Source organism: Balaenoptera physalus, assembly GCF_965194825.1.
Source record: "Balaenoptera physalus genome assembly, chromosome: 14".
Classification (NCBI taxonomy): domain Eukaryota; kingdom Metazoa; phylum Chordata; class Mammalia; order Artiodactyla; family Balaenopteridae; genus Balaenoptera; species Balaenoptera physalus.
The window spans coordinates 55,269,305-55,285,534 of NC_138893.1; the positions used below are offsets into that span (position 1 = coordinate 55,269,305).

The following is a 16,230-nucleotide window of genomic DNA, read 5'->3' on the forward strand; positions in this document are numbered from 1 at the left end:
TCCCAGAAGATGATTCTAAGTCCCAAGTTTTCCTTTTTGAAACTCCATAGAGGAATAAACTTCCCCTTCACAAAAGTCCTTTGCAGTGTGAAATGTAAAGTCTTTAAGCAGTTTCCTAGTGTAGAAAGGGCTCTTGAGTCTGAATTTCAAAGAACGGTGGAGGTTTAATTATTTTATTTAGAGCTCAAAGCTCGGTACCAAATCTTCCCTTTCTTGACTCCCTGCTCGTCTGCTTCATACTTTTCCTCCCCTCCCTCTCTGTATTGACTTGAATGAGGATGGGACTGGAGTCTATTTTTAATTGTTTTCCATATTAAATGGAGTTTTCTATTTCCTGCCCCAAACTTGAAAAGCAGATGAATGAAACATTTTCTCTCACAATCATCCCACTCAAATCTTAGTTATTTTAGTAATTTTATTTTTTTCATTCTGTGTGGTTCCCATATTAATTTTCACCCATGAATCTGTGTTCTTCAAAAGATAGAAGGGTCCCACCCCCTACACTAAGCTACGTAAGAGCCTGCTTTCCTTTCAGCGGTGCCATCCCCCTTACTGGCAGTAGCTTTCTCTGCCCAGAAAGTGTCCATAATGCAGGACAAAGAGAAATTTCAGTTCTCTATGAACTTCTTTATGACTCATCTTTTTAAAAAACCCACTCAAAAAGAAGCAAGTTAGTTCCCAGAAGGAAAGGCAGTTTATTCCCAAGGCCACTTGGTTTTTGGGAAATGCCAAGTGTAATGCCAGCTACTTCTGATGACACCTAGTGAGACGTTTTTGGGCACAGAAGTGCCTGGAGTTCCTTTTTTGCTTCTTCCCTGAACAAATGGAGTCTTCTTATTTACTCAGATGCCTTTGGTTCTTGCCTTTCTCTTTTGTCCAAGTCCTGCCTTTGGGCTTAAACATCAGAATCGTGCAGCCTGAATCACACGTCCTTCAGAAAAGGGTTCAAGTACGTTTGTTGTTTGGAATTAAAAGGTAGCTTCCCCTACGCTCCTTAAGGAGGCAGGAAGAGTTGAGGAGAACGGAAACGCCTAGTGCAACTGGCTTTGGATCACTAATCATCAACTCACTTTAGGTCAGGCATTTTTGGCTTCGCTTTGGAATTTACCCAGCCTGGCAGCCCTGCTTTGCCTCACAAAAAGTACCCGTGAAAACAATTTAACTATTGCAAAGTCTCCTGAGGGAGTGGTAACTCTGCTCCACTTCTAGAATTCTAGTTTAGTCATCGTAAAAAAGGTTCCCTTTGCTCCTGCCTAGGCTGCCCCAGGGCATAGTGTGACAATAACCCTGTCTCCCCAAGCCAGACCCCCCTACTGCAAACAAATGGAGGGGCACTGCACCTCTGGCCTGGCTCTCGCGGTTGTGTAAACATAGCCCTTGCCCCTCTCTCTGCAGCTTTCCGTCCCACATGTGTTTGAGGGCAGATGGCTATGATCAGTCTGGGGAGGAGGATTTAAACTGGAAAACTCTCAGGACTGAGAGAGAGAGTGCCTGGGTGGTTCTTGGTCTTCAGTGTGCATAGCGCACTGGGAGTCACATTCAGGAGGTCTTTGGTGGGGAGGCATGGGGGAGAAGCTCTGCATTTTTCAGCAAGCTTGCAGGGCATGTCCATGGAGCACATGAAGGACAGGAGTTCCGCAGTCCCAGACTTCTGGATCTCATGGTCACGTGACACGGTCTGGGGACTAGCCTGGGGTTGCTAATTTCTAACTTTTGCTAAATAACACTCCTGAAAAACAACCACTGTGATCTACACTACATGCATCTCTTTCTATGAAGGAAAGGCTATTCCACACCTCAGAAGTGCGATACCACATAATCTTTTCAATTGAATAAATTTGCTTTTAATTGCTAGGGAAGGCCTTGCCTCCAGCTTGGAGACTAGCGTTTGGGTACCATAGATCCAGTGAGCACTTTGATTTAACAGACAAGGAAACTGAGGCTGAGACGTTACGTGGTCGGTCAGTGCCATCTGGCAAGTTGCTGGCAGAGCTGAGCCTAGGGCTCTGCTGGGCTTCTGTGGTCCAGCTAGTGTGAACCTTGCCCACATGCCCGATGTAGACAGGGCGACTTCCACTGGCTGTGAGCTCCCCTGCTGCTCTGTTTACTTCTCGCCACACTGGTTCTGGAGGGAGGGTGGGGACGCCGCCAAGGGGGATGATGACAGCACCCATGGGCTGGCAAGTGTTCTATTTTTATACATGTGGCTGCTTTATATTTAGCAGCTGTAGAAGGTAAAGGTCATTTTTGTGCTTATCCCAAAGCACATAGGCACAGAACTCTCCAAAGGAGATGCTGGCCTCCCCACCGCGAGACTGCCCAGGAGGGTGGGAAACCAATGGACCTCCCACTGTTAAGGAACCAGTGGGACCCGGTGATTAGAGTTGGAAAGAAACCGGGGGAACCCAGGTTCTAGACGCAGCTCTGATTTTCAGTGTCATCTTGGGTAGTTTGTGCCCCTTGTCTGAGGTCTCTCAGCCAGTGCTGACCTACCTGCTAGAGTTACTGTGAAGATTAAAAGCGTTCACACATGTGAAAGCTCTTAAAACAATATCTGGCATTTAGCAAGCTCTCAGATGGTAGCTGTCATGGTTATGATTACATTCCTTCAAAAGGTACCAAGACTGGGGTGTATAAGGTCCTGCTCCCTTGAGACCAGGGGAGTTGAGGGCCTCCTTCAGTGATCAGATCACTTTAAGATGTAAACAACCAGAAAACCGTGATTGTTCCCCGAATCCTGGCACAAATCTAAGGGGAGAGGGACAGGAGACACCACACCCAGATGATGAAGCCACATTAATATCCCTGTATTCAGCTGGACTACACAGCATTTTAGCATCTAAGCCCAGAGGACAGTGAGGACACAGGTTTGGGGATCCTAACGAGTTATGCCAGGACTTCTTGGTCTTACCATGTCTGTGTAAATCTCACTTACACTGTGTATTTTTTGTTTTTATCACAGAACAGCAGAAACGACTCAGCAGCCTTTCAGGTAGGTGAGAAATATTTATTTACATACTAACACCTGTTCCTGCTAAAGCCATCTTCTGGCCACCACCTGATGTGTTCAATCAGTGAAGTCTTGCGAGCTTCTCTGATGGTGTTGGGAACTCTGCTTATTGCTGGCTGCCAGGATGATAAAAACAGGCATGGTTCCTGCCTCCCTGGAACTTGAAGGCTGATGGGGGCACACTAGTGGTGCAAACTAGTAAACGTGTCCAGTGGGACAGTGACAAGTGCCTTGATTGGTAAGAACTGGCTATTCTGAATAAAAAGGACAAGGAGCTACGCTTTGGATGGAGTGCTCCTGGCCAGCGTCATTGAAGAAGCCACCTTCCTATTGCTTCTGTCTGTCTTCTAGGGTGTGACAAGTCCGGGGTTGGGAAATGTGGATCAGTTCTCTCCTTTTTGGGTGGCAAACCCAAATGCCAATAGATGACCCTGGGATGATGGACCAAGGGGAGAGCCTCCAGACCAGCAGTGCCTGGAAGAGGGTTGGGGAGCACAGCTTCTTGAACTTGAGCTGGCATCAGACCCTCCTGGAGAGCTGGCCAAAGCCCAGATTCCCAGGCCACACCTCCAGAGATTCGGATTTCATGGGTATAGGCGAGAAGTTGCATTTCTTGTTTCTTTTTTTTTAATATTTATTTATTTATTTGGCTGCGTTGGGTCTTAGTGGCGGCCTGCAGGATCTTCGCTGCGGCGCGTGGGCTCCAGGGTTCTCTATTTGTGGTGCGCAGGCTCAGTAGTGGCGCACGGGCTTAGTTGCCCCACGGCATGTGGGATCTTAGTTCCCCGACCAGGGATCGAAACCACGTCCCCTGCATTGGAAGGCGGATTCTTAACCACTGGACCACCAGGGAAGTCCCAGAAGTTGAATTTCTAAGCAGCTCCCCTGCGATGCTGATGCTTCCCTCTGTACTGACTGCACTAGAATAGCAAGTTTCATCAAGAGCCGACAGTGGTGGGGAGTGACTGCAAATATAATCAGATATCAGGGCTCACTCCCTGATAAAGTGTGCAGGATTGGGACAAGGTTGGGGTGGGGAGGGAACCCAGGAATGGGAATGTTTGGCCATTTCCTTCTGGCTTTCTGTAGCCAAAATCCTGGTTCTCCCAACTACTGATGGTGCGACCTAAGGCAGGTTACTGATGATCTAAACTACAGATCAGTTTTTATCTGCCAAATAGGGAAAGCAGTAGTGCCTCCTGGGTTCTGCTTGTCAGCAGCTTAGCACTGAGCACTGGCACTCAAGTGCTTGATAGAAATGAGTTACTCTTGTCAGTAGGTGCCTCTGTTGGCTCACTTGTCATTTTATTGAGTGCCTACTTTGTGTAAGGCACGAAGCCAGGCTCTGGGGCTGTTTTGGGGAACTGTGCTGCCCTCAAGCAGCTAATGGTGTGATATCGTGGCTTGTAACCTTGTTTCGGTCATGGACTCATTTGGAGAATCTAAGCAAGGCAGTAGATTCATTCTCTAGAAAAAGCCACACAGCCACATGCATGCAAACACATGGCACGTGGTGGATTTGCCGGGACTCGTGATCTCTGGGATTGAGGACCCCTGATCTGGTGGATTGCAAAAGCCACCATTTTTCTGAGCAGCTGCTCCATGAGTTCTGTGTTCCTTCATCCTGCTTCTGTCCTCGTGATTCGTGGAGAGCCTGGTGGGGAGGACATGGGGTTCTCACACCCTCTCCACTTTATCCAGGACTTGGCCGCAGGACCAGGACAGGCCATGGCTGAGCTCAAGGTGCCCTTTCTTTGCTGCCCCTCCTGGAGCTGCCGCACTCCAGCCCACTTCATTCCCTGGCCCCAGCCCAGATTGCTGAGAACAGGGCGGCTCTGAAAAGGAGCTCCTGTGGGCGCCTTCCTGCTTTGGGGAGTTTGAAAAGGCACCTCAACACAAGTTAGGGGACCCAGAGCTTGGTCCTGGTTCTTCCCTCTTATAGTAGCTGTTTGTCCCTGGGTAAGTGACTTCACCTCTCTAAGCCAGTTTCCTCGTATGGGAAATAGGCATGTAATCCTTGCCCCTGCCTCAAAGAGGCGTTGTAGGGCTCATTTGTGATGGGAAGAGGGAGGGTGCTTCGCACACTGGAAGGTGCTGTGTGAATGTCGGGGCTTCTCTATCGTGCTGGCAGGCTCAGGCCACTTCCTCCGCTTTAAAATAAGCCCAGCGCTTCCATCCTCCACTTTTGGTGCAGATCCACTAAGGATATTTGGTAGAGCGGGACATAAAGTACGTGCTCACTAAAAGCAGTTTTGTTTAAAAAGGAAGAGCACCATTTTGTTCAGAAGCTCCTGAAGGAGAGAGGGCTGGTGGGGCTGGTGCTCTAGTCTGTGCTCTGGAGTAAGAGAAAGTAAGGCTTTTCCCCCCACCCCAGTGGTGATGGGACTTGGAAGGACCTCCAGCCTCCCTCCCACTAACCGATTTTTTATTGAACCTCTGTGGGGCTTCATGCTTAATGAGATTCATCCAGGCATGAGACCCGCATGGGATTTGGCCTCATGAAGCTCCTGTCCCCTGGGTGGAAAGACAGGAAAACAAGGGCTGGGACAGAGGGGCTGGCATAGGGTACGGAGAGGCCACCCCTCCCTTCCCCGAGGGAAGTGTAAGCAGCGCTGTGATCCTCAATCACAGAACTTTGGGTGTGAAGACTAGGGATGCTTTCCCACCTCCCACAGACACAGATGCCCTGTCCAGGTCGTCAGCAGCATCCTTTATTGAGTGGCCCTTTCCAGGACCTTCCTTTGAAAGCACAGTATAAAACTAGAAGGAAATGCTCCAGGATGTCATGTATTTGCCTGGTGAGAAATAGCAAGACTTCATCGTAACCCATTGGATGTCACGGGGTGGCCCCATCACCTGCATGGTACGATGAAGTGCCACCTTGGGTTTCCACTATATAAAGAAACACTTCTTCTTGAGAGGCTGCAGTTCAGCCCTCTGTGTACTGAAACCCACTCAATTACAAATCACATGATCATAGGCTTCTAAAGTAAAAGAGTTCAGGGCTAATTTTTGTAGATCAAAAGGACTCTGGCAGCTTGGGAACAAATCCATGGACTGTCAGCTTGAGTTTTGCAGTTAAGTGATGGCTGCTAGAGCCACCTGCTCTAACAATTTCTTAAGAATTGCTCTAGGTCTGGAAACGCTGAGGTTGGCATATCTGTGATCTTCCTCTGAAGGGATGACAGTAGAGCGTGAGGACTATGGGCGTCTCTAAGCACTTGGTGAGACAGCTTGAAATCAGCCTCACCTGCTGCAACTTGATCACACTTAGGCAAGGCCTTTCCAGTCGGAAGGGGAGTGTTCAGCACAGCCATGTTAAGGGGGGACTCTGGTAACTCAACATCCCCCCACCCTCCTGAGCTTCCTGCCAAATCCTTGGCCTCCTGTTGGAATTTCTTGGGAGCCTGAGAACTCATCCCGTAAAACCAGTCTGGTCTTAACATCTTTTAAAGCTTACAGTGGTGATGCCAGAGATACAACAAACTAGTGAATAAAACAAAAAAGAAGTAGACTCACAGATGTAGAGAACACACTAGCGGTTTCCAGTGGGGGGGGTGAGGGGGTGGGAAGTACAACATACTGGGTGTAAGATGGGCTACAAGGGTATATTGTACAACACGGGGAATATAGCCAATATTTTGTAATAACTGTAAATGGAGCGTAACCTTTAAAATTGTATAAAAAGTTAAAAATTAAAAAAAATCAGAGCAGTGTGAAATTGTTTTAATTAAGGAAAATCCCTATGTCTTTAAAAAAAAAAAAAAAACAACTTACGGTGATGGGGTTTTCTGAAACACTCATGAAGCTGAGTCTTGCACAGAATGTTTAGAAATTGTTCTGCGGTCCCAGAATGAGTATTCATTTCAGAAGTTTGTTTGAAACCCAGGCAAAGCCACTCCACTGAGCAGTCTGTGAAAGTCGTAAACCTGAGCTCACTGGCGGCAGTGTTTCCCCAGCTCCCACACCCCTCCTCCACACACAGACATCTCTGACCTCGGCACCGCTTTCCATGTACCCTGGAACATGGAATGTTTAGTCCTCCCGCCAGCACTCGGAACGTTTTCTTTTCTCAGAGGTGAGAACCTCTCCCTCAGTCAATGAACGGATCCTTCCCGGACATGTACTAATAGCCCGGGCACATCTTCATCCCCTGCCGTCTCACCTCATGGGCTCCCCTGGTAGGACATTAGACTCCCCGGTGTAACCCTTTTTGCCCCCCAATCTTTTGGCCTCTCTGGTGACCATCTGACACCCTCCTTCCTTCCGTGCTGACCTCCCTCCCTACTTAACTACCCGCTCCCTGCCCACAGACTCCCCTTCCCCTGCAATCTGGCGTCTACCCTCTCTCCCCTCCTGAAATTTTCTCCCTCAGAGAGATCCTGTGACTCTTTTTTTGCCTAAGGTAATGCCGCTTCCTCTGCTTCAATTTCTTTTTTTCTTTTTTTTCCTCTGACGCATTACCATCCCACTTCTTGGAACTCTGTCTTCTCTGGTTTCAGTGACACCTCGCTTGTTCCTCTCCGGTTCATCTCCTATCCCTCCAACAACAACTGCAAGCTTCTGGGAACCCTTTTTTTTTTTCTGCTTTTCAGCCTGTAACTGTGACGTTCCTTCGTGCATGACTTCGGCCCTTGACTCTGCTGTCATCTCCTCCACTGACCTCTTCCATCTCCTTGCCTTCAGCCATCACTTTTGTGCTGATGGCTCCAAAATCGCCCTCTTCCGGGGCCTCTCCCTGGGCTTCACTCTCATATGTCTTCAGGGTCTCCGGGGCACTTCTACTTGAGTGTCTCGCTGTCTCCTCAAAGTTACCCTAAGTGCAGACGGTCTTCACTCCCTGCCTTCCCCAGCCCAGTTCCCTTTCCTGACTTCTCTGTTTGGATCAGGCCAGGCTCCCAGGCTCGAAACCTTGGTCCCACCTTGGAGGGAGGCCAGACAGGATGTGGTTCAGACAGGACCGCTGGAGTCAGGTGGACACTAGGCCAAATTCCGGCTTGACCACGTGTTGCTATGTGACCTCAGGCAGGCTACTTTAACTTTTCTGTGCTTTGTTCCCCTTACCTGTTTTTTAAAAATGGAGGGATGACTTAATGGATCAGTAACTGATACTCTGAAAAGCTCAATGCAGACCACAACACTAATAAATGGTTACATGGGCATTCATACTCTACTGCTATTCTGTCCAGTGTGGTAGCCACTAGCCACATGTGGCCATTGAGCACTTAAAATGTGGCTAATCCAAATCAAGAGGTGCTGTAGGTATAATATACACACTGACATGCAGTGCTTGGTACAAGATAAAGAAAGTATAATACCTCATTAGTAATTGCTTATACTGATTACATGTTGAAATGATATTTTAGATAGAGTAAATAAAATAAAAATTAATTTTACTTGTTTCTGTTTTTAAAAAATGGAGGGATGATGATAGTTTCTTCCTCATAGAGCTATTGGGAGGATGAGGTGCGATAATATACGTGAAGAGCTTAGCACACTGCCTGGCCCATAATAAGCTCAGAGTAGTCCCGAGGCCCCTGGCATTTGCTTATGCCATTCCCTCTGCCAGGAGCATCCTTCACTTCCTCTTTGTCTGGCTGACCCTTCTGAGGGGTGGCGCCTGAACCCAGTTCCTCAGCGGAGCTGGATGTGGACTCCTCTGTCAGCACTGGTTGCCTCCATTCTCACTGCCGGCTCTCCTGCTCTTTCTGCCCACTAGACCGTCAGTTCCTTGAAGGCCAGGCTGGGAAAGGTTCACCCCCATGTCCTCAGCACATGTGAACGCCTAGCGCCTGGCAGGTGCTTTGTAAACGCCTCCCGTAAATAAATGGCATGCCTTGGAGTAACAGAACACACTAAGTCATTTTATAATCTATAGACCACACATGGTATGTTTATTAGCTCTCTGTAGCTTCCAATCCTGGATGAAATTAAATAAACTCTAATGTGCATTTAGCAGTTTACCGTTTTCTGAGCACTTGGCGTAAGCTATCTTATTGGGTCCTCACAACATCGCTGTGAGCTGGCCAGTTGAAGTGTTATCCCCGTTTCTGGATGAGAAAACAGAGGCACAGAAAAGTTAAGTGACTTCCTCAAGGGGAAACAAGAACTTTCAAGTAGTGTCTGGCCATCCTCGTGTGGTTTACCTGCTCCCTGACTTCCTAGAAAAGTCAGAACTACCTGGATGTCTGGAGCACCAAGTACAGACCTCTATAGGGCACTTACCACACTGTCCGCACATTTTTTTTTTTTTTTTTTTTTTTTATTTATTTATGGCTGCGTTGGGTCTTCGTTTCTGTGCGAGGGCTTTGTCCAGTTGCGGCAAGCAGGGGCCACTCTTCATCGCGGTGCGCGGGCCTCTCACTATCACGGACTCTCTTGTTGCGGAGCACAGGCTCCAGACGCGCAGGCTCAGTAGTTGTGGCTCACAGGCCTAGTTGCTCCGCGGCATGTGGGATCCTCCCAGACCAGGGCTCGAACCCGTGTCCCCTGCATTGGCAGGCAGATTCTCAACCACTGCGCCACCAGGGAAGCCCCGCACATTTTTTAAAAGGGCCTAATGGGCGGAATACAGTATGGAGGTTTCTCAAAAAAAAAAAAACCTCAAATAGAGCTACCATATGACCCAGCAATTCCACTCCTGGGTGTATATCTGTAAAAAACAAAAACACTAATTTGAAAAGATACATGCACCCCAGTGTTCATAGCAGCATTATTTACAGTTGCCAAGGTATGGAAGCAACCTAAGTGTCCATCAACAGATGAATGGATAAAGAAGATGTGGTATGTATACAGTGGAATACGACTTAGCCATAAAAATGAAATTTTGCCATTTGCAGCAACATGGATGGACTTGGAGGGCATTATGCTTGGTGAAATAAGTCAGAGAAAGACAGATACTGCCATGATATCACTTATATGTGTAATCTAAAAAATACAACAAACTAGTGAATAAAACAAAAAAACAGACCCAGGTATAGAGAATAAACTAGTGGTTCCCAGTGGGGTAAGAAGAAGGGGAGAGGGGCAATGTAAGGGTAGGAGGACAAAGGGTTATTATGGGATTATATGAAATCATGTGTGTGAAACTTTTGAAAATGGTAAAACACTACAGAATCTAATCTTTCATCCAATAAATAAAAAATGAATACTAAACAAAAAAAAAAGGGCCAGATGGTAAATATGTTAGGCTTTGCTGGCCATACGGTTTCTGTCACAGCTACTCAGCTCTGCCGTTGTAGCTCTAAAGCAGCAGTAAATAATACATAAGCGAAGGGCATGGCTGTGTTCTAATAAAACTTTATTTACAGAAACCGGGGGCTGGGCCATGGTTTGCTGACCCCTGCTCTAAGCACAACTCCTTGCAATTGAGAATTGGCCGACACACTCTACCCTAGCTGGATTGTTTGTGGGGAATTTGCTTTGGAGCCACCAGAAGAGCTAATGATTGCTTTTCTTTTCCAGATCCTGTCTCGGAAAGAAGAGTGGGAGAGCAGGACTCAACACCAACTCAGGAAAAACCCACCTCCCCTGGCAGGGCTGCTGAGAAGAAGGTGAAGGATGACAGCAGGCGGGCGGCAAAGAGCACTCAGGACCTAAGCGATGTTTCCATGGATGATGTGGGCATCCCACTCCGGGTACGAGTGCCGACCTACAGGTCCTTCTTAGGCTTTGTCCTAAGCCAGTGACGGGTGTCCACCCCTGGGTCCATGTGAACCCCGTCTGTGGGTGGCAGAGACCCCAAAAGGAGGGTCCTCAGCACTGCCTTCTCTCTAAGCCCACCGAGGCCTACAGAGCGTCCAAGAGCTGGGCGACAGCTTTTCCCAAAGCATATGTTAGCTGTTAGTAAATCCATGAGAAAAGGGTTTCATGGTCCGATGAATGTGGGGGAAAGCTGGGTGGAACAAAGGCAGGTTGCTTTCTCTGCGGCAGAACTTCTGAGAGGCTTCAGGCATGTGTGTGTTCAAGAGGAGAAGGTCGTGGGCAGTGTTTCCCAGTGTCCTTCGTTATTGTGCTGTAGTCCAGGGTTAGAGAACCCTGGGAAGAGTGCGAGGCTCAGGGTCCCTGCCACCATGCGTTCAGGAAGAAGTTGCCTTGGATGGGAGATAGCCCGTCATCCAGGGAGAGTGGGAGACTCTCGGGGACACACAGGGTGGATTCAGCCTGCAAGGCCTCAGAACAGGGTGGGTCTCGTGGCAGCCCTGGCGTAGCCCTCCCCGCTGTGCAGGCCTGCCAGCCTCCTGCAGGCCCTGGGATCCCAGAGAAGCCCCACATTTGAACCTGGATTGGGGTGAACCCCATCCCTCTCCATGTGCCAGAACCAGAACACTGGCTGTGATGTGTTTCTCTGTGATTTCCATTGAGCAAAGGACAGGTTTTTGTGTCCCTTTGGGGGAGGCTGATAGAAACAGCAGTGGGCTAAGCCTCAAAAGAATTGTTGTCCTAAGGAATAATAAGTATTCCAATAATAATAATAAGTAGTAGAAAGAATTATTACTAATAATGATCGCAGTGTTCGTTTGCTAATGCATTATCTCATTTAAACATGATTCACCGTACAAGGTAGGTGCTAATATCATTCCCATTTTATAGATGAGGAAACAGGGACTCAGGCGGGATTACTTGCCCAGGATTGCACAACCTGTGGGTGACAGAGCAGACCCTTCCCGCTAACCATCCTGTTGGGCAGCCCTCCCGCTCACCTGCTCTGTGACCTTTGACTTTCTGTATCACATTTTCTCATCTGTAAGGTGGGAGTGAAAGTATCTGATCTAACCACCTGTCTCCTTCCTTGTTTTATTTTTATCTTAAAAAACAACCCAGCTTTGTGGTTAGGATGGAAACTCTCTGGCGTTGGATGCTATAATGGGTTACGTTTTAATGTATACATGCTAAATCTAGCCCTATGCAGGTGGCTTAGATATACTTCTACAGAGTAACCTGAAATGGGTGATAGCATATGTTCCTGTTTCTTCCGTTTCTAGGAGCCTTTACTTCAGTTTAGTCGTCTATATATGGAGAGAGATTCTCTCTAAAAATTACCTAAGAATGGACACATTTCAAGTGGGTCCTCGTCCACTGGTTTCAAAACCTGCCTCCTTTTGACCAAATATTACCCCGTAGATTCAGGTCTGAATCCCTTGGTTTGTCTGTTCTGTCTCAACAGTTTTGCATTTAAAAGATTTCCATGTGAGATCACAGAGATGTATAGAATTACATGAGTTTTGACTTGAGACGTTGTCACTTTGCATTTTGCTTTCGTAATCATGGAAGTTCTGAAATGTGCTGAGATTTCCATTTTATTTTACTCTTTTTCTCCAGAACACCGAGAGATCAAAAGACTGGTACAAGACCATGTTTAAGCAGATCCACAAACTAAACAGAGGTATTGATTTTCATTTGTAGAAGCTGTGCTGTGCCCATATGTTGACTATTGCGGTGAGAACCTAAACTCACTTGGCCGGAAGACTGGGCCCTGCAGCTCGACCTCATTAGGCCCCAGCCTGCCTGAGCCCAGCTATGCACCTTTAGAGCAGAGAGGGCGGGAGAGCTTGTGCGCCTGCCTCACATGTGGGAGCTGAGGTCGGCTCTCAAGTCCTCCCTCCCAGATGTTGGGGATGCAGCAGGCTGAGCCCAGCACTCTGCCTGCGTTCTTTAGCATCTGCCTGCCTGGGATGTGAGCAGCTTCGACTCCCACCTGCTTCTGGCTTTAGGTGCACCTCCCGGTGTCTGCCCATGACTGCCCTGTAGGCAGAGCAAGTTGAGAAGGCATGAACTGGGAGTTAAAAAGTGTCCTCATCTGGGTTCAGTCCCCCAAGCACTCATGTGACCATGGGCCAATCATGTACCTCTCTCTTTGTGTTTGTTCCCCTCCCCTTCCTCTGAGGGATGTGGCAGGGTCCAAATGAGAGCAAATTCTGCCTTGTGAAGTAGGACGCATGGTGCACCTGTATGACGGTGTTAATGTGAAAAATAATCTTCCCCAGAGGGGAGCCAGCACTTGGCAGGGAGCCCTGAGAGCCAGTCCAGAGCTGACACAACAAAGCCCGCTCAAGCTGGGAGAGTAGTGCTTCCAAATCAGGGGCCTGCTGGGCTGCCAGCAGGGGACCCAGCATGGTGGGAGAACCCCAGACCAGTGCTCAGGCAGGTTGCAAGCCCCACAGCTCCCACCCGCCTGTGCCACCACTCAGCTGCTGGGCAGGGATGCAGCTTCACTGTGGGAAGGGTACCACTCCTCCTGCAGGCAGAGCATCCTGTCCTTCCCTGTGGCCAAATCCAGTCTGGCCGCCTGGCACAGAAGACACGCGAAGGCAAAGGAAAAGCGTCTGATCATTGTCTGGTCAGCGTATGCCGCAGATGACCAGTCTCTCTGATTAACTGTGGCTGCCAGCTAACATCACTGTTAATTAGCTCCTGCAGTTAGAATGAACCTGGGGGTACCCCTCTTCAATTTGTTTCTAAATTTTGAGATGCTCAGTATTTAGTGTTTCTGAGCCAAGAGTAAATTCACTCTTTTTTGAGGTAGATGAGCTCAGTCACGGTGGTGATGCTGGTTGTCTGATCAGATGGTGTCAGTTCCACTGGTCACTTCCTAAAGCTAATGTCCATTTCCCCAGCAATCTGTGTCTCTCTCACCTTTAGATCCAGCTTTGGCGGCCCAAATGCCGAGACACAGGTGCATATGTGAAAAATAAGTAATTCTGCCCCTCAGGCAGCATGGGTCCTCTCATATATTATAGATGATAACTCAACCTAAATTACAGATTCTGAGCGAAACTACCTGCCCTAGGCAGAGGTATTTGGAAAATTAAGAATCCACTAATTTGCCCTGATTCTAATGTCTACAGCACAAGCTTTGATTTTTTTAAAAAAATCATTTGATGACAGTTGTTTTCTTTACACACAGTTTATTAGCATACTTAATATTTTTTGCCCATAAAAGGTGAAAATTTGAAGCTTTGTGCTAAATGCCTTTTGCTTATCGGAGACTGTATTTATGTAATTCTTTGTCCAAGAAGAGAAATGATATTGTGTCTTTAGACGTGTCTCAGTAATTCAGGCAAAAGGACTGGATTTTTAAAAGAAATTTGAATTTCTTTCATCCCTGGTGAAGCTTAGTATGTTCCAGAATTCAAGGAGCCTGAATTGTGTGTGGATTCCTATTCGTTCATTCTCTCCATTTGTATCTTCCTCTATTCTCTCTCCCAAACCTGCTCCTCTGCCTAGACACTCCTGAAGAAAACCCTTATTTCCCTACGTACCAATTCCCTGAACTTCCTGAAATCCAGCAAAATTCTGAAGGTACCATGAACTTAGACAGTGTATCTGTTGTCCTAGCCTTCAATTAATTCTTCTAGTTCCATTTTAGGAATAAGATTTGGCTTTTAGATTTTGTTTTTATAGTCATTTTTGGTTGGCAGAAATTTTTATTTCACTGATTTGCATGATGTGCCATATTAAAATAACCAAGTCCTTTCTAATTCATTAATCTCTTTTCAAGTGTGATGCTGTGTGCTTTAATAACACTAAAATAGGTAATGGGTCATTTGAAAGAATCAGTTGGAGATTTGTCACTTCCTCCACTCCGTAGTGGGTGGTTTGAAAATCCACTGCTTTTCTCTGCTGCAGAGGACAATCCTTACACTCCTACCTACCAGTTTCCTGCATCTACTCCTAGTCCTAAATCTGAAGGTAATTAAAGGAAAATCATGTGCCTCTCTTTGTACCGATCCTGTTACTTTCTTTTTCGCCTTGGGGTTCTTCCTGGTGGCTAAGAGCTCTCTCCCCATCATTTGCTTCCCTCTAACCTTGTGTTTTGTGGCGTTCTCTTGCTCCTCGCTGACTGTGTAACAGGAGTCTATCCAGGTGATATTTTAATCCTATTCCCTCGGAGTTTACAAGATTAATGGGGTAACCAGTGTGACTTAGTTATGATACTTTGAACATGTGGGGGCTCTGGGAAAAGCTGCCTGTACTCAGATACCCAGGGCTTTGTATCTGGGGGTGGTCACGTGATGCCGGTGGCGGCACACTGACTCGGGGAAGCTGAGTCATTATGGCTCATGGGCAGGAGGTAGACGTGCCAGCGTCCACAAGAGAAACATTACCTGGTTCCCATATGTGCAACTAACTCTCCACTGGACCCCTCTTGTCCTGGGTGTATCTCCAGGTATATCTCCTTGGTAGGGAATTCCCCAAGACCTATCCAGGTATGGGATTCAGTCATGGTGGGAGATGATAGCCCTTGAAAATAAGGGTTTTGACCAAGCTAGAAACCTTTTCATGAAAGAGCTGGCTAGGAATTTGGACCTGCTGTGGGAGGATGGCCACACTTGTATCTAAAAGATATTCTTTTCTGGGGTAAATAGCCTAGGTGTCAAAGAAGGTTCTAAAAGGTGAGTGAAGGGCAGCATCCTGAGAATTATTCTAGTCGCAGGGATTGTCTGATTTTTAGATGAGTGACCCAGAAAGAGAGGAGTGGGTGGGGTAGGCAGGAGGCACTTTGATTAAATGCTCTTCTAGGATGAGATGTTGAGAGCTCTGAGCTTCATTCATTCAAGTAGTATCGAGCACGTGTGTGCGCCACATGCTGTCCTTGGAACTGAGGACAGTGCCGTGAATAAGATATGTCCTCTTTTCTCCCAAGTTCACGTCAGGCAGGGAGTTAGACAAGGCTACTTCATCGTACTGTGTCCAGCGTGGTGGCAGTTGTGAGAGCACGTGTCCAGAAGGCCCCAGAAAACCTTGCTGGCACACAGTAGGTCCTTAGCACATGCTTGAAGAGTGTTGGCTGAGTGAAGGCTTTGGACCTCAGAAGCAGAGTTCTTTCTAGGGATGAAGCCCAGTGCAGTCCCCTCTTCAAGTGCTTCTCTGTTCTAATTAGCTCAGCAAACCATCCTGCCCAGCCCTTCTCATCATTGGTGAAGTCGTCCATTCAATCATTCACCAAACTTTCATTGATCACTTAACATATACGCGATGACATGCTGAGATGTGTTAGATACAGTTTTAGTTAAAATACCATATTCCATTTTTAGTCTGCCTGTGATGTGCTAGTCGGTGGTTTCCAACCCTTTCATGCCTGGGGCCTATTGTGAACAAAAAGAAAAGTCTACGGAAGGAAGTGATACTTAAAAAATTAAAAGCTGTTGATTTCATTTCAATCAGTGACCTCCTTCCAGCAAGAGTGTATCTGGTGTGGGATAACCTAGTTTTTTGCT

General features: G+C 47.4%; 1 protein-coding gene across 50 annotated transcripts in view; it reads left to right on the forward strand.

Moving 5' to 3' along the window:
• SORBS1 (sorbin and SH3 domain containing 1) overlaps positions 1–16,230 on the forward strand; it is a 243,276-nt gene that overhangs the window by 153,461 nt on the left and 73,585 nt on the right. For 28 of the 50 annotated variants that reach the window (XM_082423545.1, XM_082423591.1, XM_082423594.1 and 25 more), the window contains 5 exons: positions 2,963–2,992; positions 10,475–10,647; positions 12,332–12,395; positions 14,237–14,311; positions 14,639–14,701. In XM_082423545.1, coding sequence (XP_082279671.1) covers positions 2,963–2,992; positions 10,475–10,647; positions 12,332–12,395; positions 14,237–14,311; positions 14,639–14,701 — 405 coding nt within the window. The remainder of the gene's footprint in view (positions 1–2,962; positions 2,993–10,474; positions 10,648–12,331; positions 12,396–14,236; positions 14,312–14,638; positions 14,702–16,230) is intronic. The other 22 variants (XM_082423581.1, XM_082423592.1, XM_082423584.1 and 19 more) reach the window with 2 other exon arrangements.